General features: G+C 49.0%; 1 protein-coding gene across 1 annotated transcript in view; it reads left to right on the forward strand.

Moving 5' to 3' along the window:
• The window catches only part of LOC125708454 (phosphodiesterase 4D interacting protein), a 61068-nt gene that overhangs the window by 26146 nt on the left and 8773 nt on the right, over window positions 1-26149 (forward strand). Inside the window, 26 exon segments of the mRNA XM_048975981.1 lie at window positions 7544-7681; window positions 7834-7953; window positions 8054-8146; window positions 8423-8632; window positions 9087-9245; window positions 9346-9447; window positions 9551-9688; window positions 9772-9951; window positions 10332-10526; window positions 10610-10801; window positions 11308-11392; window positions 11550-11638; window positions 11736-11852; window positions 11957-12070; window positions 12184-12293; window positions 12477-12628; window positions 15913-16031; window positions 16743-16933; window positions 17566-17824; window positions 17988-18183; window positions 18638-18754; window positions 19018-19160; window positions 19162-19466; window positions 21172-21407; window positions 21805-21859; window positions 25650-25900. Of these exon segments, the coding sequence (XP_048831938.1) occupies window positions 7544-7681; window positions 7834-7953; window positions 8054-8146; window positions 8423-8632; window positions 9087-9245; window positions 9346-9447; window positions 9551-9688; window positions 9772-9951; window positions 10332-10526; window positions 10610-10801; window positions 11308-11392; window positions 11550-11638; window positions 11736-11852; window positions 11957-12070; window positions 12184-12293; window positions 12477-12628; window positions 15913-16031; window positions 16743-16933; window positions 17566-17824; window positions 17988-18183; window positions 18638-18754; window positions 19018-19160; window positions 19162-19466; window positions 21172-21407; window positions 21805-21859; window positions 25650-25900 (4066 nt within the window).

The raw sequence follows: 26149 nt of genomic DNA on the forward strand, positions 1-26149 counted from the left end.
CACAACACATTTTTAAATAAATTTACATTTAAAACCAAACAAATAACTCTACACTAATGTAATTTCACATATGTATTTTTTTAGAAACGCAGTTCATAGCCTGCTACGGGAGGGTGGTTACTACCGTTTATATTTTTATGACACTGTTTCTACTTACTCACTCACGCTGTGTTTTTAAATTCCCTGCCCGCGTATCAGGTTCTCCGTCTGCGATAATAGCTGCCCTTCTTTTACTTCTTGCGTTTCTTAAAGATGGGGGCCTTTCCCAGCCTCAATAATAGCTCCTCCTTTTAAATCCCGTTCTTCAGAAGTTCCTAATTCCTGGGGCAGGAGATGCAGTTCTGGTTCCTTCTGCTCCAGCCCGAGCGCCATATCTTCCGCAAAGATCAGCGTGTAGCTTTACACCCGCTGTTCCTTTTTGTGTTTCCTTGCTGAGTGCTGTTGGCTTATTAGGCAAACACAGAGAACTGAGAACTGACACAGTACAGATATGTATTTGACTAAAAATTCTAATTAATGAATGACAAAGCTGAAATGTTCCTTTCTTGGTGTAACTTATTCACATGTAAATTGTCTTTCATTGCCTTCAGATTACAAATAGCTTTGTGTATACCTGTGAGAAGATCAGTGCTACATTTTATCAATTCATGCTACACGCTGCACACCCTGTGCTACATGCTACACGCTGCACAGCCCGTGCTACATGCTACACAGCCCGTGCTACATGCTACACGCTGCACACCCCGTGCTTCATGCTACAGTCAGCGTCTCCTAGGAGTAAAAAACATTTCATTAATTTAACAGCAGCCTTCATTTGGGAATCCTGAATATGTCTGAATACTACATCACTGGAAAAGTAGTAAAATCCACAAATCAGAGGCACCAGTCCTCTGCACCCCCCCCCCCCCCCCCAAAAAAACAACCTTTACATTTAATTTCTGGATTCAACATCCCACCTCTGGTTTTCCAAAGAGAAATTGATGTAAACTAACATTAGGCATAAAAAAGGCTTGATTTTTTATGTTTCTCTGTGACTTTTGAAATTTGAAGTCTTATTATTATTTTATTATGTTGTTAATTGAAAAGGTTTTTAGAAGGCAGTGTGAAATATTTCTGTTTTGTCCAGTAGACACATGAAAATGAGTCTAAATATGTTGTTTCTGGCATCATTTCCAGTGCCAGACTTCGCAAATTGCTTTGAATACAATAGAATTTTATTCATTGTCCTCATTGTTGAAAAGTTAAGCAGTATTGTCACTGCCCTGTTTGGTTTTTAGAGCTTTGGTGACAGGTTGGTCTTGTTAATCTTTAACCATATGTAGACAACAAAATCTCAGTGTTCTTATTCACTGCAAATAATGGATGAGAAACAGAATTATTTAAAAGTAGAAGCTGATGGGTTAATCCATTATGCTGCCAGGGGGAAATTTCATCAGTGGTGTCATGGAAGCGCTGTGCCTGTAGGCCTAACATGAGACTGAAAGCAGCAATGGAATGAGTAGAATTTAGGCCTGAGATACTTTGGAATTTAATGGGAAAAGCACGGGGGCCATGAGGGGGGGGGGGGTGGTGCCGTGTTTGACGTAACGAGGAATCATGGTAGCCCGTCTCTTCAAGATAAGTTACTAGTTTTGCATTTCTGTATTTTTATTGTATTTTTTGTTACTCTGCATAAAGGTATCACTCAAGAGAAACACGAGACAAATGCAGATGTGTAGAAGGTGTCAGGAAGTAACACATTTCAAAGGACACAATGAGAATGTAGGAGTAGAGAGAATAAAAGGCAGCTTTGGTCAGGTCGTCCTGGGGTTTCCACAGCTCACCGTCGACTTTGTGAAGCGAGATTCGGGACTCATCCAGGACCGTTTGGGCGGGGTTTGTTCTTAACATAACAAAGCAGCCTTGTAATTATGTGATTCCCTCCCCCATTTCTGAACATTCTAGAACAACAGCAAAGGTTCAAAAAGTCAAGCAACTAAGACAAAAATAATTAATGTCCTTAGGCCTGGATATGAATTGTACTCACATAGTTCTTTCAGTTTGAGTGCTGGGACCATCACCCACGCCTGAGCGTGTGTTGCTCCATAATCACTGTTATCTGTCTTGTGAAATGGCCTTTAGTGGTGCCTCTCTACAAAGCATGTGATGTGCAGTGCCCCCCCCCCCCCCAAACACACACTTATATTCACTGAAAGTCTAAATCCCCACCTTGTGATTAGACACCCCAGTCCGGCAGGCCGTTGTATGACAAAGACTTAAATACAACCTGATGCTAGATTCACAGTCGTTAAGTGAGGACCTAAGTGGGGCTGGTCTTACTCCCACCGTCTAAATTGTGTGGGAGGGTTTACAGTGAGGGCTGCCATTCAGTGGCCGTCGTTTCCTGGGATACCTCTGCTTTTTCGAAGATAACAGCAGTTTTCCCAGGGCATTTCCCAGTCACGGTTGTAAAAACACTGGGCGGCATGGTGGTGCAGTGGTTAGCACTGTCGCCTCACACCTCTGGGACCCGGGTTCGAGTCTCCGCCTGGGTCACATGTGTGCGGAGTTTGCATGTTCTCCCCGTGTCGTCGTGGGGTTTCCTCCAGGTACTCCGGTTTCCCCCCTCAGTCCAACAACATGCTGAGGCTAATTGGAGTTGCTGAATTGCCCGTAGGTGTGCATGTGAGAGTGAATGGTGTGTGAGTGTGCCCTGCGATGGGCTGGCCCCCCATCCTGGGTTGTTCCCTGCCTCGTGCCCATTGATTCCGGGATAGGCTCCGGACCCCCCGCGACCCAATAGGATAAGCGGTTTGGAAAATGGATGGATGGATGGTTGTAAAAACACGGTTTGTATCCGAAATAACACAAATACGCAAAAATGATTGTTCCGTGTGAATTGATAAAAAAAAAAATTCATAGACAATCCAAATTTCAAACTGAGAAATATATTTAAGTTCAGCATTAACTGTGTTTTATTAGTTAAAGTCGCAGTGTAGCTTTACTGCAAAATGCTTGTTCGATATATCCGTCCATCCATCCATCTTTGAAATTCTTATGCAGTCTTAGGCAGGACCCATCCCAGGCCTTATCCCATAATATTATAATATTATTATTCCATAATAAGAATATGAACATGAAAAAGAAGATATCATAACAGTACACATAACAGAAAGGAGGAAAAATTCAAAATAATTATAATTTGTCCGCCATTTACAGTATTTGAATGTCTTTATAGGTAGATTGACATTTGAACTACACCGAGGCCATTTACATTCTTGAATTTTCAAATTTTGTAATGAGAACGTATGGAGAACGACCCTCGAATGTTTTAGAACATTTACGCCGCGCTACAGCCGTGTTATTGAAGGCTGATGCGCTAAATAGACGCCGCAATATGCAGGATAACTGTGGAAGTACAGAAGTTACACTGTTTTTTGGGATCATTGTTTCGGCTAACCGAGACCAATACGAATTATTGAACGCATTTATTCTTAATATAAACATGCGATGCGGCGATAGCGATAACGGTCGGAGATGACATGCTGCCGAAGCAGGGCGGCTCGCCCGGCTCCTCGCACGGCACCGTCCCCCCCTCGCCGGCGCGGCGATGGTACGCTCCGCGGGAGCTTCGTTACAATGTTGCCACATCACTGCCGCCTAATAGCCGCTTCCTCCCCGTATGAAAATGTCAGCCTGTTCTTCTTCTGTCTGCTGGCGGAAGCAAATCACGAAATCGCAGTTTGACAGGCGCTTTTTAAAAAATATATAATGCCGCGAAGGAGAGAGACGGGAACCTGTTTGAGCTTTCGTGTAGGACTCGCCCTTCTGAGGCGAACCTGACCAGACGCGTTTTCCCAGCATCGGCAGCGATGAAGCTAACCAGCACGCCACATTTGTTTGTCATCGGGACATGGACTGTCATACTAGCCTTTTAAAACGAAGATCTCCTGATGTTTTTTTTTTCGATTTTGGGATCTGTGTGACAGAAGCGATTCGATACGATCTAGATTAACCAACTATATAAAGGGCAGTCTTTGTTGACTAAGGATTTCGTTGGTGTACATATGTATTTTATTTAATTTATTGTTAAATCGGTAGAGCAATGGTTGCTTTTACAGTACCGAAATATGACATGGCTTCTGGCCCGTGCAGCCGGCGCTGCATGGCGTTGCGTAGATGCTGATCCTGCCTTGATGGTCGCCGTCGCGGATGCTGATGCGCGGCGCCTTAATCTACTCGTTAACTCCGTATACATGACTCGTTTTACTGTGCGTTAGGAATTTAATATTATTTATTTATATATTTATTACCCCGGTGGTTAGGTAACTGCCTGCTGGTGATTTTGCACTGAAATTTTGAGAACAGAGTTGACAGGCTGGTTTATTATTAGATAGTTTGTTTTCATTTTCTGTACCGTGAGCTGAATATTGAATGTATTTTATTAGTCCCGAAGCCTACTGAAAGCAGACGCTTTGTTATTTTGCACATTTATAAACCTTGAGAGATCAATCCTCAGCCCTGATGTTAGACGGCAGGATGAAGGAGCCGTGCCGGATATGCGCCCGCGAGCTGTGCGGGAACCAGCGGCGCTGGATCTTCCACCCCGCCGCCAAGCTGAGCCTCCAGGTGCTGCTGTCCCACGTGCTGGGCCACGATCTGACCCGCGACGGCCGTCCGGAGTTCGCCTGCGGCAAGTGCACCTTCATGCTGGAGCGCATGTACCGCTTCGACACGGTGATCGCCCGCGTGGAGGCGCTGTCCATCGAGCGCCTCCAGAGGCTGCTTCTGGAGAAGGAGCGCTTGAGACAGTGCATCGGAAACCTCTACATGAAGACCAACGGCGAGGAGCCCAGGGCGGGGCCCCATTGCGCTGGGGGGCCCGGGGACTGCACTGTGGACATGTCTGACCTCCCCGACGCCAAATACGGTGCCCTGCTTCAGGAGGACTTTGCTTATTCTGCGTATGAATCCTGGGCTGAAGATGAGGAACAGACACTGGAAGCTCACCACCACTGCCACGTGTCTGAGAGCTCGGGGTACCGGTCCAGGCGGTGCAGAGGGTGTGCCGCCCTGCGCGTGGCTGATTCGGACTACGAGGCCGTCTGCCGCGTGCCCCGTAAGCTGGCTAGGAGCATCTCCTGTGGCCCGTCCACCCGCTACTCCCTCAGCATGTTGGACAGCGACGAGCCAGTGCCCGCATTGACGCCCATGACGGAGGGCAAGGCAGCCGCGGACGATGGCAGTGCAGAGGGTATGAGCCCGGCGTCGTCCGCCGAGTCCCTGGAGGCGTCTGCTCGGGAGGAGGAGCTGGAGGGGGAGGCCGTGGAGGAGCTGAAGTCTGATTCCCCCGTCGACGAGCGGAGGGGGGGTACCTTCAGCAAGCTGGCACTGGCCTTCAGCCTGGTGAAGGACTTTGAGTACCGGCCTGTGCAAAGTCCTCGTGGAAGCAGGCTTCCCGTTCTGGTGAAGCCCGTTAGCCCCGAGAGCAATGGCAAGATGGCCGACCCGGTGCCCAGGATGCTGTGTGGCAGGTGCTGTGGGTCGCTCTCGCGCTTCCCCGACGTCGTGACCCCACGCCTCCAGCTGGAGCTGCCTCTGGAGACGGGGCAGCTGGAAGACCTGTGGCAGGACGTCTACGCAGAGTACATGCCCTTCCGCTTACGGAAGGTACCGGAAGCCGGCGACTGCCGGTCCTCTCACTCTCACACTGGTACCATCAAACATAGAAGGGGAGTCAGTGGGCTTGTGGAATCTGATTTAACCTCAGATGTCAAGCTTACAACCACGCCTGTCAATTTTGCTTCACCTGCATTGCGAATCGACGGGAAACTCCTTGTTTTTCATCATTTGCAGAGGAGGGTTGTGCTTTAAATAAGCGCAATTCATCACCCTTCAGTTTGCATCTTGCTTTAATGTATTATTTTAGGAAATCAAAATAATTTGACATCACGTGTTTCATGTTCGGTGGATAGGCAGCACACATTAGGGTTAGGGTAACTCATTGTATTCTTCTCGATTGTCCCCAGAATGTGTTTAGCTCAGTGACAGGGATATCGCTATGGAAACGGTTGTTGTGTTCGAAACTGCGTGTACATCCGACATCCTGTCCCTTTTTCTCCCTCTCACTTATTGACTTATTTTGTTTACATCGAGCTGGTTGCTATGGGGATACCAGCCCTTTTTCTCGCTCCATACCTGAGCTGATCTGAAGGCTTTAATTTTGTTTATCTGGGGTGGGGGGGTTAATGTAGCCATTGGACCTTCCAGAAGCTACACGTACACTCACATCAAATCTTAGCTTCACTGCACAATTACAGTAACATTTCTGTCTGTGGCTCATTATCTGCAGTCTGTCCACACAGTAATAGATGTTGTACTCCATGCTCGCAATAACCCTGTGCTGGAAAAGCAATTGCTGGATGGATGGATGGAAGGAATTCTGGTGCTTTATTCATGTAAACATTCCACTTTTATATAAGCTCTCTTCCTGGCCTATTTTATCTCCGTACCTGACCCTAACCGTTTGTCTTCTTTTTTTCTGTAGAGTAGAATTTATTCTCTACCATAGTCTGTCGTCACCAAGATTTGATGTTGGCCTAATTTCACAGATGGCCTGGATGGACTGTGACAGTGTTCAGTGTTTTATTTTATTTATTTTTTTTAGATCAAATTTCTATGGTCAGTGTGGGCAGCATATTATACAGGACAGAGTGTGATGGGAAAAACTATGGAGTAGAATCAAAGTTTTAAAATTTTTATGGAATATTGTGAGGCACTTTATGCATAAATATTCCCAAAGTGAGTCCCTGGCCTGTTAATAACCAGGGAAAGTGACCCACTCTGGTGGAAAGAAGTTGTTTTCTAAAACTCACTAGGATTCCAATTTCCCCTCACTCAGGGTGGGGGGGTTCCGCATGATGCCAACATGAAAACAGGAAGTGTCAGTCGCTAGCATGGCCAGTATTTGTCAGGCATTGGGATGTAATTTTCCACACCTGACTGAATGTGATTAGGATTTCGGAAACAATCTGCTGCTGATTAAGGATGTGGAGGGCAGGATCCACATCACTGTCTGGGTGTCGTCCATCCCCCCGGCATGATAACTGAGGGCTGATGTGTCTTATCGCCCGATTACAAACTCTGATTAGCTGGCAGCCCCATTGTGTTTGTAAAAACAGCAGACCTGTTTTACCCTTTAAATTCTAGCTATGATGCTCATTCCCCAAGTCCTTTCTGCATTGCTGTTTACTGTCGTCTCCCCCCCAAGACACTATTTTGACCGGCTCTACATTATATTTACTTAGCAGACTCTTTTATCCCTGTATGACATAAAGTTGAAAATAAATAGAGCCAGCTAGTCCCTGGAGAAACTGGGATTAATGGCCTTACTGAAGAACCAGTTTGCACCTTTGCTTGTTACTGGGGCTGAACCCTCAAGTGTTTGTTAATAGTATCCTAGCTGTAGGTAAATGTACCTTTTAAGATACAGAAATTGACTCTGAGGAACATTAGGGGTATATAAATGTCCCGACGCATTGATGCTGTGTTTCTGTGTCTTCAGAGCCTTATCGAGGAGCAGCAGACCCAGCTGAACCAGTACGAATGTGCAGCTGGCCAGTGTGTGAGTGAGCTGCAGAAGGCCCAGCTGCAGGTTCAGTCACTGCAGGCCCGGATCCACAAGAGCGAGGTCGGCAACAAGGTGGGCCCAGCTGACGCTGACCCAGAATCCTCAGTTGCCTCGGATATTGCTTAAAAAAGGCACTACCTGATGGTGACCTGGCAGCCGCGAACTGGGAAGGGTGGCATGAATCGGGTGCAGCTTATCACAGTGGCGTGTCTCTGCCCGGGCAGACACTGCAGGAGAAGCTGTACGAGATGGAGTCTGAGCTGCGGTCCGTGAGACAGGCCTCCCAGCAGCAGGAGCGTACCATCCAGGGCCTGAGGGAGACGGCCGGAACCAAAGACAGAGAGGTGGGGGGAGGGGCTACCGAAAGGGGCGGGCTAAAGGGTGGGCCAATGGGCGGGGCAACTGTATAGCAGATAGGCACCTCATTACCTTGCTGTGAATCAGGTGCAGGAGCTGTACAGTGTCATCGAGGGCCAGAAGGAAATGCTGTTCAGGCTGAGAGAGGTGACACAACGACACCAGCTCCAGCACCTGCAGGTAAGACCCCGTTTCTACACAGTGTTGTCTGGGTGCCTGTAACTGGGGGGGGGGGGCAACACAGGGCCAGGTGCACAGCCCCATTTGTCATGTATCAGGTTTCAGCAGGAAGTATTTTAAAGTGGAGAGTCAACAAAGTGATTAAGAGGGAATCTCTGAACACCATCTGGCCCTTGAGGTCCGGAGGAGTATTGAAATGCATAGGGATCCTTGTAGGGTGTCCCATTCCTCCTGCGTGCCCCCTCCAACCCTTCAGTGTGTGTTTGTGCGTCCCAGGTGTCAGACAGCGAGGTGGCCCAGATGCAGAGGGAGCTCCTCGCCCTGCAGGAGTCCCTCTTTTCCACCCAGCTGGAGCTACAGGGCAGCCAGAGAGCAGAGAGGCGCAGCCAGTGGAGGGCCGCCGACGTGGCCTGCGACCGCGACCGACTGCAAGCCGACCTGGAGGAGGCGCTGCAGCACCAGGGTGCCTCTGAGCAGCACAACCAGGTTAACAGCCCCCCCCCCCCCCCCCCCCCCCCCGCTGCCAGTTCCTCTGCTGGGGAAAAGGAACAGCCACAGATAGCAGTATTTAAGGAGGAAATACATTCTGTTATATATTTAAACATATTTGTTTGTGCATTATAAATCTGTCTTGGTACTTTTTCAGTGTGGTTGTGTAACACAGGGGCAGGTTTGTTGTTTCTCACCCCCCCTAATGTAGTGACTGTTTGTGGGGGATCCCATCCCTCAGGGGCCCACACAAATGCGCCATTTAAGTGGTAGTATACACTGCCTCTATGTGTAGTGTCTCAAGAAAGTGTGTAGCTTGTGCCTGTACCCTTCCTGTGGCCCGGGCACCTACTTTCAGCACTCTGCACGATGGCATCAGCTCAGCAGAGAAACATGTCTGAGGCGAATGCTACACTGGTGCTCTCCCCCCCCACCCCCCCCCACCCACTAGGAGCTTCGGGGAGCCCTGCAGAGGGCCCGCTCCAACCTGCAGGCAAAGGAGGACCGGCTGAAGGAGGTGGAGAGCGAGAAGCAGGCGGAGGTGGAGGCCAAGGACAAGACCATCCAACAGCTGAGGATCTCGCTCAGGAACAAGGAGCAGATGGTGCAGGTCAGAACTGCCAGATGCTGCTGGTATATCCGTCGTTCAGAGGGTTATTGTAGGCATGGCAACGCTTGTTGAATAACAATGCTATTCCTCCTTCCTTTAGGAATATCTGGGGCTTCTGGACCAACAAGGACCTAATAAGACCCTAAACACAGTGCTGCAGAAACTGAAGGAGCGTATCAAGGAGCGGGACATAGCCCTGGAGGTATGACACTCTGCTGCCCCCTGCTGGGAGCAAGTGCGTGCCGCCTGCACAATGACCAGTTTGGTCATGGCTTTATCTTTATCTTTCTGCCATGTCCCACCAGCACGCCATCGATGACAAATTCCGATGCCTGGAGGAGAAGGACGGGGACACACGACGACTCCAGCTGGCCCTGAGGGAGAAGGAGAGGGACCTGGAGCGACTGCGTTACGTTTTGTCCAAGAATGAAGAGACCATCACGGTACAGAACCCACCATCACACGCTGTCATGATTCTTACGGAGGCAGCTGGGTGTTTTTGTCTCACTTGGCGTGCGTGTCCCAGACCCTGGAAGGCGTCCTGCGTGGGAGGGAGCTGGAGCTGGAGCAGGTGAGAGAGGCCAACAAGAACCTGCAGTGGCTGAAGCAGGAGGCAGAGGAGCAGCAAGCGTGCAGCCTGAAGGAGCGGGACGCCATCATCGGCCAGCTGCGGGCCTCCCTGCAGAGCCGCGCTAAGGAGGCAGAGGTAGGGAAGAGTGCGGCTGCAGGCCTGCTCCAGGAGGTCTACCTTCAATCAGGGGCGTACAACCACTGCCCATCTCAGGGCCCCCAAATAAAAACATACCACAGCTGGGGACCCCCTACCACTAATGCATGATCACATAAGAACTGAGGGTTCAGGAGTGGGCTTTAAATATTTATTGTTCTAAGGGATGGAGCTCCTTGAATATTTTTGTGTTTTGTAAACAGGGTGATTCTGCAGGGTCCATGCAGGTCTTCTGCAGACTCCTGGGGGGGGTGCAGACCCCAAGTTGAAAACCCCTCTCTTCTTACCTTATAATTGTAGAGGAAGTTCAGTGTGTGCTTTAAGTTTGTGAACAATGTGACCGGCATTCCCCGGGCCAGGATCTCACGGCGGCGCTCCTCAGCAAGGCAGTGGTGGATGGCCGGGATGCCCTGGAGGAACTTGAGCTCCGCCTGCAGCTGAAGGAGCGCCTGTTCCAGGACGCCCTCTCAGACCGTGCCAGACAGGCAGAGGAGCACCAGGGCCAGGTCCAGGAGCTGCTCGCCGCCATCGGCGCCAGGGATCACTACATCAAGGTAACTCGGCCGGGCCGGACGCGGACTTGACGTGGTAAATGCGGGGAAGCCCTCAGCAGACGCTTTGCCTACCCCTGTGCCAGGAATCTGTGAGCCGCCTGGGTCAGGTGATCGCCGATCGCACCGGTGAGCTTCACGAGCTGCGCAGACAGCTGGCTGCCCAAGAGCTGGAAGCGGCAGAGCTGAGCCAGCAGAGGGAAGAGCAGAGCTCGCAGCCGAGCCTGCAGATCGAGCGGCTGCAGATCCGGCTGCGGGAGAAGGACTCCTTCATCCGGGTGAGTGGCTGTGCGTTGGAGAGGAGGCTGGTTTCTCATACTGGCTTCAGGTCTCTTGAAGACCTTTTCCGGCAGCCTGTCCTGCATCGGGGTGGCATGTCTGCTCAGTTGGCAGCTCTGTTGCCTCATGCCTCTGTGGTTTGGAGGTGGGTGGAGTTTGGATTCTCTCTCTCTGTCTTCATGGGTTTGGATGGATACTCTGCTGGATAAGCACCAGGCGATGGATGGATGGATGGATGGATGGATGGATGGATGGATGGATGGAAATTGCCCGTTTGTGGTTGTACTGGGGTCCTGCAGTGGTTGTTTGTCACCATGTGTCCTGTGTCTCCTGGAATATACTCCAGACTGATGCTGTATTTCATTAGCATTTATATAATGTTAGCGAATCTTGAGCAACAAACTCATGTTACATTAGGTGTCTGACAGTCTCAGGACAGTGCTTATGTCACAGATGTGCATGTCCTTTGCATGACTGAGAATTTGTAAATTGTGATCCCCTGCAGGTTCTGATGAATGGTACCCAATACACCCAAGACGAACCAATGACCACCTCCAAGCCAGAGGAAGCTGCAGACACTGGCAGCAAAAGTGAGTGAGGAACACAGGTCTAGCTTGCTGAAGACTCTTGTCTAGATTACCTCAGTCCACAGATACTTTGGGGTTGATACGAAGCTTCAGTGTTGAGTTGGTGGGATTGTTTTTTATGGAGTTATGAGTTTCTGAGTGTTTTCTTCATTGTGAATAGCATGTGACAGTGACTCTGGCCTGCAAGTTGACATTCATGCTGTGAGGGAGGAACTTCAGCTGGTCCTGAAGAAGGAAAAGGAGGCACAAGTAAGAGGCTATGGAATACTCATGAGCAAATGTGAGTTTGGGACGCCCTTGAAGATCAGTCCTGACCCGTGTTCCCCTCTTACCCTTGTAACTTCAGCTAGAACTTATTGCCCTCCGCACTACTCTGGCCAAGGACAAAGAGGAAATCTTGACCTTGGCTACCGAGCTGGAGACCTACACCAGAGAGTTAGGCGTCAAGGAAAAGCTCATCAAGGTTGAACAATGTTGACTTTTTGTGCTAAAGATAAAACTCTGAGCATCACAGCTCTCATTTTAGCTCGTCTGTGTATGACCCTCGGGGCTCTTGCACACAAACAGGATCTTCAGAAGCAGTTGGTGGATGCATCGGAGGTGCCGTCGGTCCAGAAGCTGACACAGGAGCTGCAAGAGCTCAGGGAAGAACAGGGGGACACCAGTAGCGCTGGCCATCAGGTACTGTTGACTTTTCTACAGTGTTAACTAGAAAATCAATTCTTATTTTAGTGTAGCAGCGCAGACGTGGATGAAACTGCGTGTTCTGCCTCCTCACAAGTCATGTGTCTTAGCAGCACGTGCTGGAGCAGCTGGTTTCAGACTACAGCAGACTCACCGAGGCTGTGAGGATGGAGAAGCGGGCGTACGAGAGTTTGGTTCAGGCCAACACATCTGCAAGCAGGTAGGAGTCCTGTCCTCTCCCTTTTGAGAGAAGAACAGCAGCTTGAAAGCTTCACAGGTTTTTAGTCAGCAGTGTTGCAAATGATTATGATTCTTTTCTTATTAAGACTTAAGGGCCCTTATGCTAAAGAAGTCTTGGTTGTAGTTATTATTATCTTCGTCCTGCTCCTCTGTCACACCCCAGCCCCGAGGAGACCTGGGAGCCGCAGAGGGAGCTGCAGAGGGAGCTGCACGCGGTTCAGTCACTTCGCGGACAGCTGGAGGCTCACCTGGAAAAGACCCGAAATGCTGCTGTTGCACCGGCAAGGGCAGTCAAGGCGCAGGCCGATTTTGGAGGTGGGAAACAGCGGAGTTTGGGGCTCCGTCAGGCAAAGCCGTCCTGCGCTGCAGGGGGCAGTAATGCGCATTCCGCATAGTGCACTAACCATGAAAGCGGGGTGCGATTCCTACACTAACCTGGGGATCTGTCTGGTCATGTTACTAACTAAAGTGGCAATGTGTGCAAATCATTTTTTTTTATTTTTTGTATTTTATCTTGATTTTTCAAGCTGTCGTTATGGAATTTAGTGCAATATTTTTTTTCCTTCAACATTGTAATTGTTGTACTTATTTTTCCGCCTTATCTTTGTGGTAAGGTTTTGAAAGCACAGTTTGGTTTTCTACATCGGTCATTCATACTCAGTTACACCTTCATACGCAGACTAACAAGCTGAACGTTTTCATAAATGCTTTTTGCGAGGTTGGAAGGCCCGCTGAAATGTGATGCATCCATAACCTTGTTTGACCTCTGCAGAGTTCACCTAAGTGGCTTTTATCATCCATTTTTAAAAAAACATATTCATTATGACTTGGGAGGAGGGAGGAGTAAACGATTCCATGAGCCAGCAGGAATTGCAGCTAAAAAGAAAAAAAAAACACAAAAAATTTTGTTGACCTGAATACTTGACTCGTTTTAGAGAAGTTTGACTGTCAGTATGTGATCTGATCTGATCTGATTCTTCTTACTTATGTGGATTTGGGTTTTTTATGTGACTTTTTCCATTCTTACTTCTGGGTAAGCTGAGAAATAAACGAGGAGTTGGTCCCGACCAAACCTGCATTTGGTATCCATGTCTCGTGTGCGTAGACCTGTATCCAGAAGGAAGCAGTGTGGATGCGACTTGGTGTATTGATTCCCTTCAGAGAAGAGTTGTAATCCAGTGTTTCCCAGTCTGGTTCCTGGGGACCCTCAGACAGTCTGAGCATGTGGACGGCCTGGTATGAGGCTCAGAGGGAGCAGAAACAGGGGCCAACTGTGGGTCCTCGAGGACCGGGTTGGGAAACACGCCTATAATCAGTCAGTCCTCGGAGCATTTCGGGGGGAATGCAGAGGTTTCCCCTTGTTTGGGTTTACCGTGCTTGTACCCTCCTCACACCATGTTTATTCAGAGAGTGGCTCTCACCTTATTTCTTTTTAATTTCCTGTTTCAACTTACTGTGCACTTTCATTTTTTGTTTTTATGTCTGGGATAGCTTCCTCTTAACATTAAGCTTAAGTATCTCCCGTTTGGCCAGGACCACAGTCTCACTACGCAGAAATGTTCATTAGGAAATGGGGGACGCATGCATGAAACATGTGAATGTGCCTGCAGCAAGCGAGCATGAATTACGCGGCATGCGCATTCCCATCGCTAACGGGAGGTGCATGTCACAGAAACGCATGCGTCGCAGAAGAGAACGTACCTCTGAATTGCAGTCCGTTCGCCAGCGGCTTGTTCCCATTCCAACCGGAATTTCCGGCCAGGCCTTTTGTTATCCATAAGCAACACATGCAGAAGTTCAACTCTGCAGATAACAGGCAGAGTATCTGGGGTCTCACATGCACGTTTTAACCTTGTTTATGTGTGACGGTAAACGCTGAGCCTGAATCTTAGGTTCTATCTTCATCTGTCATTTTCACCTCCATTCTCCACTGAAAAACAGCTCACAGGTAAGTACTTTCTGCCATTTTTCTTTTCCTCCACTACGGCTCGGCGTCTTCAAGTATTTTACACGCCGCACTTCAGTTTCCATTTGCTTCTCATTTGTCACCCCCCCTTCCAACTACATCAGAGGAGAAACGAAAAGAAACATGTGATTATATTACAAGGACCATCGGAAATACCCCCAGAAGGAAGCTGTGTGTGTTCTGTAACGTCTTAGCATGGAGCTGCTGTTTTCTGATTTATTTTTTCCGCACAATGTAACGCACTTATCTCACCTTCTTTGTTGAAGCTAAATAAACACGCCATCAATGACCCTGTGAGTTTGTCTTAGTTGATTTGAATCATCGCTCCATCTTTGGGCCACTGTGACCCACGTTAATCATCCCATTGTCAGTCCCAGGTCCAAACTAACCTAGTTTAGCAAGCAGGAATTAGGGCCCTGCCACTCTGTTCCAGCGCCACCCTGCCCTGCACATGCAGAGACTCACGCAAAAGATACAGCCGTTCGGGGACATTTGTGCACGTCATGTTTGCTGAAATGCTTCCCTATTTAAGAGGCTTGCAGCAGAAACGTGACCAAACTTTGGACATTAACTTGCCGTTGCATGTGTCCGTACAGGCATCTGATGAATGCTTCTCCGATAATCTTAAGTTGCTGATCGGTAACATTTGGATAAATGCTTTAATGTAAGTCTTCTTTTTTTAAATCTATACATTCCGTAGCCACTCATTTTTTTTATATATATATAAGCAGTGAAGGCACAACTGGTCCCATGATATCTGCTATTTATAAACATCACCACCTTCAATCAAAATCACTTTATGTGCCAAAGGCTCATTAATCCTAATGACAGGCAGTAAAAGGTTTTCGCTCCACAAAGCTGAGTGGGCAGTATAGTCAGTCCCTTTGGGTGAATAGCGTTCCGTTCCCATGACGATAGTCTAAAATCCAAATACGGTTTCTAGTGCTTTCTCTTCCATCATATTGCCTTGTGGGCCAGACCAGAGCACAGAGCACTGCCTGTCCGTCTGTTAATCTAGATGTTGAAACATAATTGTTAAGCCGATATAGATACATGCAGTGAACAACTATATACAATAACCTTGTTACATTTAAATGAGAAGCCTGTTCTGCTTGAAGTTATTCAAATCTATCTGCCTAACTAGCAGAGACTTATCAATGGAAAGTTTGCACAACCAAAGTTCCTGCTGGCTGCATTCCCAGCCGTCTGCGCAGCCAGGCCGTTTCTGTGCAGTGTGCAGTGTGCAGTGTCCTTCCAAGCAGGAAGTGTCTTTTTTTCTGCGTCTCTAAAAATCTGCAGTAATGAAGGCCGCAGTCTGGCTGAATGCAGGAGTTTGTTCTTTCTTTTTGTCACTGGTCCCTTTCAGTTTCTTTCGATGTTTTTTTATTATTATTATTTTTTCTTTACAGAAAGCGAAACGAGAGACCGTGCTTGAATTGTTTGTGTGTCGAGCGGTAGCCCTCATAGGATCCGTTGATTTTGCCTTTATGTAACATGACAGGAAGGGGCCAGTCCCTGGCTGTGCGCTCTGATGTCATGGGCTGTCCGTGGCGTCGCCCCTGATGTTGTCCTCAGCGGTCGTGTTGGAGGTGGCTGGTACATCCGGACTCACCTGTCACCGCTGTGCTTGCAGAGCTCAGCACAGAGGAGAGCGACGATGACGATGACGGCAGCGGCAGCAGCGAGTACACAGACAGCATCGAGGAGGAGGAACCTTCCAGGCTTACCGCTCGTTCCCTGGCCACAAACCAGGTACAACACAGCCCTCATTGTCAAATGATTCATTTGAAGTGCTATTTGAAATTACTCTAATTAGCTATAAAACTGTTAGCTGAAGGATCTGGCAGGTGGATACAGTACCAGTGAAGTTTGGACGCCTTGCATAAAGCAGCATCGCGTCATATGACCTCAACAAATGATTTAGATTTTGGCAGAGTTTGACCTGAAGGTGAAGGAATAGCAGCCAATATGTGGGACGTCCGTCAGGACAGCTGGACAAACATCCCAGGAGGCCACCTCATGAAACTGGCATAGAGGGGACAGCAGGGTCAGCCGGACCCTAGGGCGATTGGGGTTAAGGGCCTCACTCAAGGGCCCGATGGTGGGATCAGTCTGCTGACCCTGAGATTTGAACCAGCAACCCACAGAGCTGCCCATCCCCAGCAATATTTTTTGTTTAATACTTTTTTGGTTAGTGTATAACCCATATATCTTTTATTAAAGTTCGGATGTCTTTCTTTTAAAAATGTAGAGAAAGGTGCAAATAAACCTTTCTATGGGTTGGTGTGTCTAAACTTTTGACTGGCACTGTATCTGTTTGTGTTCACGTTAATGTCAGATCCATTAACACCATTTGCTGTATTACTGAACATTGTAACTACATCATACATGTGCCATACATGTTGACACTCTTCCCCAAAGCATTAAGAGGTCAGATGCTCATCGATAATCTTTCTTCCATAGATCCCCCCGGATTTGTTAGAGCTGCACGGGGGTGCGGTGGTCAGGAGTCCATCCCAGAATGCACCTGTGGAGGGACAGGGCTTGGTGGAGGTGCAGCAGCTGGTGGAGCAGAAGAAGGCGGTGGAGCGGGAGCTGGGCGAGCTGAAGAGCCAGCTGGAGAAGGCCGGCTACAGCTCCCTGTCCCAGATGCGGTACTTTGCCATTAGCCATTTCTGATTTCTCCTAGGCCCGAGGTTAGAGCGTCCCCAGCTCACAGATGTTTATGTGAAGGTTCATCGTAACCTTTCCTGGTTATAATTCTACAAGGCTTGCAAAGTCTATGGTTCACTTGACTTATTAGAGTCTGACAAAGTCCTGAGAGCCCGGTATGTACTAGTCAACTAGGTGATTTGGATTATTAAATATAAATATTATACATGTAGTGGAATTAAACTCTGTCCTGGATTTCTCTCTTAGCCAGATACCTGATTTGATTAAATCAGATTTAAGGTAAACTGGCCTAAATGTAAATGCAGGATAAACTTCATTTACACTGGGGTACCTTAAATTTGTAGTTAAAGAATCATATAAGTCAATGGGATTGGTTGACTGAGTTTCATAGCACATGCTGGATGTGATTTCTTAATATAGGCAGGACTCTGTATCTTTGCCTTTAGTCTTTTGAGCCTCTCGATAACTGACTAGTTGCGAGGGACTTCCTCAGCACTCTTCAACGCTGACAAGAGTCATTTATAAACTGTAACCTGGGCAGTGCCTTTGGAGGCTTGAATGGGGGCAGCGCAGGGGGGCAGCACTGAGCACCTGTCACGTTTGTGTCCTCCAGGAACGCGGTTGTCAACCTGCGGGCGGAAAACAGCAACCTGAAGGGGGTATTGGCACAGATGGTGCGGAGAACGCAGGACCGGGTGGAGGAAGGGCGGCCGGATGAGGGCGAAGCACGAGGGGCGTGGTCGGGCGGGGAGTTGAGCCCCACCCAGGGCAAACGCTCCATGTCCAGCTCACCACCCCGTGAGGGGAAGAGGAGGTGCACCCGGCCTGTGTCTCTGGACCTGGGCACCCTGCTGTCCAGCACCTCCTTAGAGGTACGCTCTCAAGACCAACATAAAGACCCTAAATCATGTCTGCTTTGTAACTTAGCTGAATTGCAGCAGGCTGCTGAGTTATATCCTGAGTGTAGCTTTTTCTTTTACTGATTATGGTCAGAGTGTATAAGAATACAATCCTGGTATTTGTTGCCGAAACCAGGAAGCACAGCCTGTGGAAAGTGTGGACCGGATTTGGCAGCATGTGGAGGTGGGGCTTACGGAGAAAGCGCGGCAGCTGCACCTGGACCTGGCGCAGAGTCAGCAGGAAAGTCAGGAGCTTCAGGAGAGGCTGATGGTGTCCGAGGCAACGGTCCAGGCCCAGGCAGAGCAGCTGAAGGACTACAGGGATCTGCTCAGTGAGTGACTGCGCTCACGCACACCACACCGGCAAGCAGAGTCTCTCTCTCTCGCTCTCTCTCTCTCTCACACACACACACACACATAAACATTTGAGTCTGCTTTACATGCAGACTGAGTGAGCTTCGGTTCCCGATGCTGTAACATGTGATGAGGAAGCCTGACTTTAGGTCGCTGGCTGTCTCATCTCAAAAACAACTTAAAAAAAACAACAAAAAAAATGAGTTTTGGAAATTTGCTCTTCAAATGTGTTTTTTTTCAGTAAATTGTAACAAATACCTCAACATATCCAGTCTATTTCTTCGGTCCGTAAAAGATGCTGAAATAATTACTGAAAATAAACTGAAATCCAGCTACTGCTAAGAATGGTTTTGTGAAGCAGTAATGAAAGTTAATAGGTGTGAAATCTCATGTTGTCTGCATCCCCCCCCCCCCCCCCCCCCCCCCAATCAGCGGAAACCTCCGTGCAGCAGGACAGCAAGCAGGTTCAGGTGGACCTGCAGGACCTGGGCTATGAGACCTGTGGCCGCAGTGAGAACGAGGCAGAGAGGGAGGACACCAGCAGCCCAGGTGAGGTGTTTGGACTGGTTTGGACTGGTCTGTAGGAGACACAGTTGCGCTTTCAGGAGCTTCCCCATCTAGCAGCTGCCATGTTCGGGATTTGACTTGTCAAACACAGACATGCCCGAATAACCGTGTTCTTCCATTGTCAGGAATCAACAAACTGGACTTTGTTTAACAACCACGCTGCGTATTTTACAGTTAAGATGCTGGAGCTTTGACCAGTGGGATCACTTTCCGTTCCTTTTTGCGGTTCCCGTCCTCACCTACAGAGTTCGACGATCTGGAGATGTGCACCACCCTGTCCAAGCAAGACTGCGATGGCCAGTGGTGGTCCGGGGATTGTAGGAAGGTGGAGAATGTGACGTCCCTCCGGCAGCAGGTGGAGGATCTGCGAGGGCAGCTTTCCCGCTCACCGCGCCACCATCCGCAGCCTCCAGGGCCGCCTGCGGACCATCTCTGGCACCGGCGACTGCTCCTCTAACCGGGAGAGGTCACCTGCTTCTCTAGCCTGGAGCTTCCAGGCCTCTCCGGCTACTAGTGGCCCCGAGGACGACGAAGGGTGGCAGTCGGACGGGATTGGAGCCACCAAGTGGTCACAGCCCAACCGGGAGCTGCGGGACCTAGCTCTGCGCGTGACCTGTTTGGAGGACCAGCTCAAAAGCGCCAGGTCGGGCAGTAAGGGGACTTCTGAAGACAGCAAGTCCGCCACCTGGCCGGGGTGGGTAGTGCATCGCCGCCCCAGTCACTCAGAAGGTACAGAAATGAACTCTGAGGAACATCCCAAAGGTATAAACAACAGTAATGTACCATCAATGGTACAGAAATGTTCCTCAGAGTCCATTGGTATAATTACCTACAGCTAAGGTTTACCTTGTGGGTACAACCCCAGTGACAAGCAAAGGTGCACATTTTTATCCTTTTTTTAAGAGTGTAGGGAGGCTTTGTGTCTGGGAGGGCAGAATGTGGCTTAGAGCTGGGCTCCTCAAATCTGGACCTCAATTCCAAATCCAGGCCGTGTTTTCAGTTCTCCCAAGTAGTTTAATAATTACTGATTCTCATTGGCCAGAGGCTTCACACCTGGCTGGCAGGTAAAGGCAGGCTGGGAAATCAGCAGTGGACCGTGATTTGAATAACCCTGGCTTAGGAGGTTAGGTCTGTGATCGGAAGGTCGCCAATTCAAGCCCCAGAATAGTTACATCTGCGTTGGGCCCATAAGCTAGGCCCTTGACCCCCCAGAATGTTCCAGGGGTGTCGGACTCTGCACTTGGACCTCAGACTTCGTCCTCAACTGCATATGTGTGTGTCAGTGTCTCCAAGGAGAGCAGGACTGGAAACAAATCTCAGCAATGAACCTTTATCAAGCTTATGCAAATGGGAAATACAGCTTCATTTCATGTATTTCTTTTCTCTTACACCCCCTCTTTGACATACCACACTCCCTAATACTGCCATAGTCAGCTTGCCAGTAGGGTCACGAATCCTCATCCATGTGCCTGGGCAGGTACTGGAAGCTGCCCCAAGCAGAAGGGCGGCTCGCCGGTCAGCTCTGTCAGAAGCTCCGGCATTCTGGGCGGCTTCCAGGACGAGTGCTGTGCCTCCCGTCCAAAGCCAAGAGCCAAACACAGACCCTCGCGGCGGGACTTTAAATAGCCGAGTCATGAAGACTCCTGCAGCACATTAGCAGACGTGCATCCTAATTTAAAAGAAAAAAAGCACTGATCGAGGGATCACCCGTCTGGGATGTGAGGAGATGAGAACCCTTTATTGCTGTTGCAATACACCATGTCACTAGTCACAAGTACCAGCGAAAAAACTGGCCATCAACCCGACCATACATATACACAAACATCACAGTAGGGGGAGACAGGTCGGGAGACAGGGGCAAACAGAGAGAAGAAGAGAAAGAGAATAACATGAGGAGAATAAAAAAAACAGCCCCAGACTGTACTCCAGTGGGGAGGACATTGTAGGAACCGAAAAGAACACCTCAGCAACATAAGCACATGGTCACTACGCCTTACAACATAAAATGACATGACTTGCAACAGGTGAGGGAGGTGGGGAGGTGGATTTACAACTAGAAGGACAATTATGACATTCAGGTATTCAGTCAAATGACTTTGAAAATGTAAATTTGTGCATTGGACACAGTTTGGAATATAGCATATTAGATGCAGTCCAATTTTGATCTTTGTGGCTCTGTTTAAATGTTGTCGTGCACATTATCTTTTAAAAAGTGGAGAGCTGATTTTTTGTATTTTGCTGGTCCAAGGTTATATATGTTTTTAACAAAATATTGTAAGCATCCCCTCTTGAAGGGGAAGATACGTCAAATGTGTGAGTGCTGGCAGTTAATGTTTCCTGGCTAATGACTCCGGTGGCTAATGCTAATGTCCGGCCCCCCACTTCCTCTGACCTCACAGGAAGTTCGACACGCTGATCCAGGCGCAGGCCCGCGAGCTCTCCCACCTGCGGCAGCGCATGCGCGTGAGCCGGGGAGTCTGCCGCATCCTCAGCCAGCACCTGGACGACACCACCAAGGCCTTCGAGGAGCTGCTGCGAGCAAACGACATCGACTACTACATGGGGCAGAGCTTCCGCGAGCAGCTGTCTCAGAGCAGCGCGCTGGCCGAGCGGGTCAGCGCCAACATCAGCGGCCGTGAGTGCCCCCGCCCCTCCCCGCCCTGCCCCGCCCACTTACCCATCTGCCGGGTACAAACCCATCACATCAGTGTGGATTTTTGGTCATCAGTTCAATCTGACTGTTTGGGTTTGACATGACGGCTGCAGGCGATTAGGGGACTGGCCACAGATGAGATAGTCAGGACATGTTACATAATCCCTCAATAGTCGTATGTTTCAACTGCAACTTGTTAAACTTTTCTGGAATCTGGGGGTCAAAGATGAGGTCAGAGTAAGAAAAAACTAAATATGAAATATCAGAATTAAATGAAACCGAATAACCCAGATCAGCGCAGAGTAGCAAACATTAACATACATTTAGCAAAAATGGCAAAGAAAAATGAAAATGATTGTTTTTCCTGATTTGTTGATAGGAGACCCTGCTGAACTTCTGGATGATAAGATGGGCCACGAGCTGCTTGCTCTGAGGTGGGTGCTCCTCAGACCTCCATCTTCCACACGCCCCCCGCCCCCCCATTTCTCCTCCTGGAGCTTCGTCCCTGGAGGGTGTAGGGTTCAGTTATCCTCTCTGCTTCACGTCACCATCCTCCCCAGCGAAAGAAAAACGGCTAAATCCACAGCACTGTGCAAAATTCTCAGGCAGTCCAAGAAAATGATGTCGACATGATCTTCATGTTGGTATAAAACCATGATATTGTTTCTCAAAGTGTGTTAGCTCAACCCTTTCAAATCCTCCCCTAAAGTATTCGCAGCAACCATTCAATACACCTGTGTACTTTTTGACTCGGGCATTAACACGCCTCATGTGGCCAATCAGCACCTCTGGTGCCTCTGAGAAGAGGTTCAGTGGTTCAGAAGAGGCCAAAGTGGTTCCAGCTATCCAAGAAGATACCAGGAACTTTTCCAAGAACGGAAGAGATCCTCGTTAGTTTTTATTGCGTTACTGTTAATCTGCTTATATTCAAATGTTAAATTGTGTGCACACTTTCTACCCAAATAACCTTAAACAATGTCTTAGTATCTCGAAGACTTTTGCACAGCACTGTGTGTCCGCAATAAGGCGGCCCCGTGTTTGTGTGGGACAGGCCTACTACGGCACGCGTCTTCATTCCACGAGTCGTGTCGTCTCCGGTGGAAAGCGAGTGAGTCACGGTGGAGTCAGAGGCACGTTGGTCCTCTGGATGGCGCCGCTGACGTTGCTGTCGGTTCCTGCACACGAAGTCACGGCCTCACTGTGGAAAGTCACCGCTGGTTCTGGGCGACAAGTGATTTGATGTGATAATTCCCACCCCCCCATAGGTCAGAGCAGCCTCCCCTTGGGATGGGGGGGGGGGGTAGTAGACATTGAAACCATTTTCTCTTCTGCCGTCCTCCATCGATCTCGAGTGTAGCACCACATGTCGGAGTGATGAGATGGCGTATGACTTCCTGCGTTTTCTCACTGGATTCCTGCAGACGCTTCTCTCTGTGATCATCTTTATATGAAACTGAGTTCTCAGTCGGACAGTCTTTTTGTTTTTTGTCATCCGAATCCGGCAGCCGGGAATCAGCGTCTGTGACAGACCGCGTCCAGGGAGGAGGGAGGGGGGTGGGGGGGGCGTTCCTCTCACGTGTCTGGCTTCCTGACGGTACGTGTGGAGCACGTGAATGCCGGTCCTGCCTGTCTTCATGCCCGTCTCCCCAGGGAAAGACGGTGGATTCTGCCGGTCAGTTTGGTGCTTTGTCGCTTCTGGGGGGGAGAGGGGTGCGCTGTGCTCTCGCTGTGATGACAGGTAAAGCCGAGCTTGACATCTCCTCCTCCCCCACTCCCTCCCATGTGTTGTGGGACCAAGCGGGAGGGGAGAGGGAGAGAGAGAGAGAGAGAGAGAGCCACGCTGATTGCTTTATCACAGCCAGGATCACATCTCACAGCGCAGGATAAATAAAAGCAGGAGTCCTTCGCTGCGTGGAAACACTTGGATTCTCCCTTCGGCTGGGAACAACCTCTCAACTGGGATGATTCAAGGATTGTCATTCAATACAGTCAGAGCCGGAGCTTCTTGCAGTGAACAATCCACAACCTTTTTATTCTCCCTGACTGAGCTGCAGAGCTGCGGCCGGAGGCAGTCGGGACAGATTTGAGGCGCTGAGACAGTCCACAGCAAGGTTAAGCTGTTAGGATTATTGGGCAGTTAAATAGGTCAGGAGCAACTACTGGCGAAAGTGGCTCATGCCAGTGTTTCCGACTGGCTTCAGATTGTGTTGAATTTTAATGTAACTTAATTTCATTATTTTAATTTGATAATTCGATATTTTCTTCTTCTTAACATTTTTGCGAGAAACGTATTGTAAGAGCATGTTATCTCCAGCCTCCACAAAAAACATCTGATGGACCAGCCAAGACGATTGTGGGATCAGCTCTTTCGGGGGGGCCCGATCAGTCAAATGGCATTAAATCCTCCGACAGAGCAGCCAAGACGATTGTTGGATCAGCTGTTTCGGGGGTCCTTGGGAGACCAAATGCTATTAAATCCAGTCGGTGATCTCTCGACCCCAGAGGATGGTGAAGAGTCCTCTAACTGCTTCGAAGACCAGCCAGTCCCAAAAGAAGGGGAACCTCACTCAGCATTTCTACGCTTCTGAGAGGAAAACCGAGTCTCTCTGCTCTTACACTCGGACATTTATTTAAGATAAATTTGCCTCTGTGGAGGCGAGGCTGTGTGACACCTCTATTCCCTGGAGTGTTGGGTTTTAGCCTTTGAACCACCTGAATACTGCTGGGACAGAGGCTTCACGCAGCCAGGTTTGTAAAGGCAGTGAGTGGCACAGCTTAGCTGACTCAGGATAATTATCTGGGGCTGCATTGCCAGCATCCCCCCTCACATGGCGTTGCACAGGCAATCGGGGGCTGTCAAGTTTCAATGGGGACTGGTCAATGTCTGTATGTTTTCCGAAGCCTTGTGGCAGATGAGAATTAAACAGATCTGCCCCAGCAAGAGGTAATCAGATTATCTGGAGGTTTGCATCGTGGGGGTGGATTCATTGTTGCCGGGTCTTTCTGGGACAGCTGTAAGTTCACCACTCAGAATTACAGTTAAATTGGTTGAGAAGACGGCACTGGACGGGCTCTCCGGCTGTACCAGGTGAAGCCACAATCTAAGACGTTTGGGCACCGCCTTCTGTGGAGGCAGCCGGTTTTTTGGACTGGACCCCAGGTCCCGTCGGCCCAGATGGTCAACCCGGCACCCTGGTAGGATTCACTGAGGACTGGGCTTATCACCGGGCCATGGCCCCTCTCTGGAAGTCCATGCTGTCCAGGAGCAGCCCGCTGTACCGCGAGTCGCTGTTCTCCTTCTCGATGTGGGAGTGCCGGGTGAAGCAGTGCGAGCTGGCATTCTTCAGGAAGCAGTTCGAGAAGGAGAAGAAGGGCCTGCAGAGGCAGATGGAAAAGTAAGAGTGGTAGAGAGGTGAACAGGTGCACGTACTCGCAGGAGAAGAGCCGGAATCAGATTACAGACGAGAGATGCAGTTTTTTTTGGCTGAATATAGAATATGGTTATATAACAGCTAGGGATGTCTAGGTCTGTCATTGATGTTGGGTACAGGTTTGATACCAGAACATTTCTATGTAGTAAATTGTCTATATGTAGTAATCATTTATTAAAGTAAAGTTAAGTACACTGTTTATACCAGGTTTTCCATCATACCTGATGAGTTACTTTCTGCCTGAGATCAGCTGTGGCTCGGTAGGATGCAAAACCTGCTGGATGCTGGCACTCGGAGATCAGCGTCGCCTGCCCCTGGTTTACAATGCTGTAAACTGATCAAAACTGCATGAAAATCTTAGAATAGGACTGTGTGTCTTTTTGTTTGTGTTTTGAATTGACCATCAAGTGGGGGGGTCAGAGGCTGAGCAGTCACTGGCAGCTTTGGTCTCCTAGGGATCGGCACTTCCGTTACAGTAGATAACGTCCCTGAGAGCAGTACATAATGAATTACTTTGTTGAGATGGATTGTTTCCTGACTGATGAAATGAAGTATCTCCATAATCCATGTATTTCATCATATTTTGTAAACGGTCCCATTGAGAGTTCTGGTTCTCCGGTCATGCCTGTTCTTGCTGATTGTTTCTAGTTGATTAAAAGGTGCAATTTACCTGTCTCACTATTGGGGGTCTGTCTGAAAATCCTTCTTCTTTCACCTTGAGCTCGGCTCATAAAGTTCTCTGATTGTCTCGATCTAACCCGTCACGTCGACCCTTGTATTGACTTCCGTTCAGGCTGAGCAAGGAGCTCCAGCAGAAGGATAAGATCATCGAATCTCTGCGCTCCAAACTCAAGCAGCAGCGGCCTGACACCCCTTCCAGCAGCCACGCCCTCTCAGAGACGACCAACCAGTCGGACAGAACGTCCTTTATTTCCGATGAGCATGGCTCCACCCACGGAGACCTGGAGCTGGGCTCGGAGGTGGATGCGGCCAGCGAGTACAACCAGGAGGACCAGGAGGGGAGACTGAGCCCACAACACACTGGTACGCGATGAACTGTAGCAGTCAATACTGCTAAATCCATGTAATCGTTTTTAATAGAGCCATTCGGAAAGTTTGAATCCAGTGATTCCCGCCCTGGTCCTTGGGGCCCCCCAGACAGTTCATGTTTTTGCAGGGAGCTCTGAGGGAGCAAAAATATGGGGGGTCCGCGAGGACCAGGTTGGGAAACACTGGTTTAATCTCTTTCGTACCTGACATTATGAGTAACTCCTAAGTAGTTATCTTTCTTGA

This window comes from Brienomyrus brachyistius, chromosome 15, assembly GCF_023856365.1.
Source record: "Brienomyrus brachyistius isolate T26 chromosome 15, BBRACH_0.4, whole genome shotgun sequence".
Lineage (NCBI taxonomy): Eukaryota > Metazoa > Chordata > Actinopteri > Osteoglossiformes > Mormyridae > Brienomyrus > Brienomyrus brachyistius.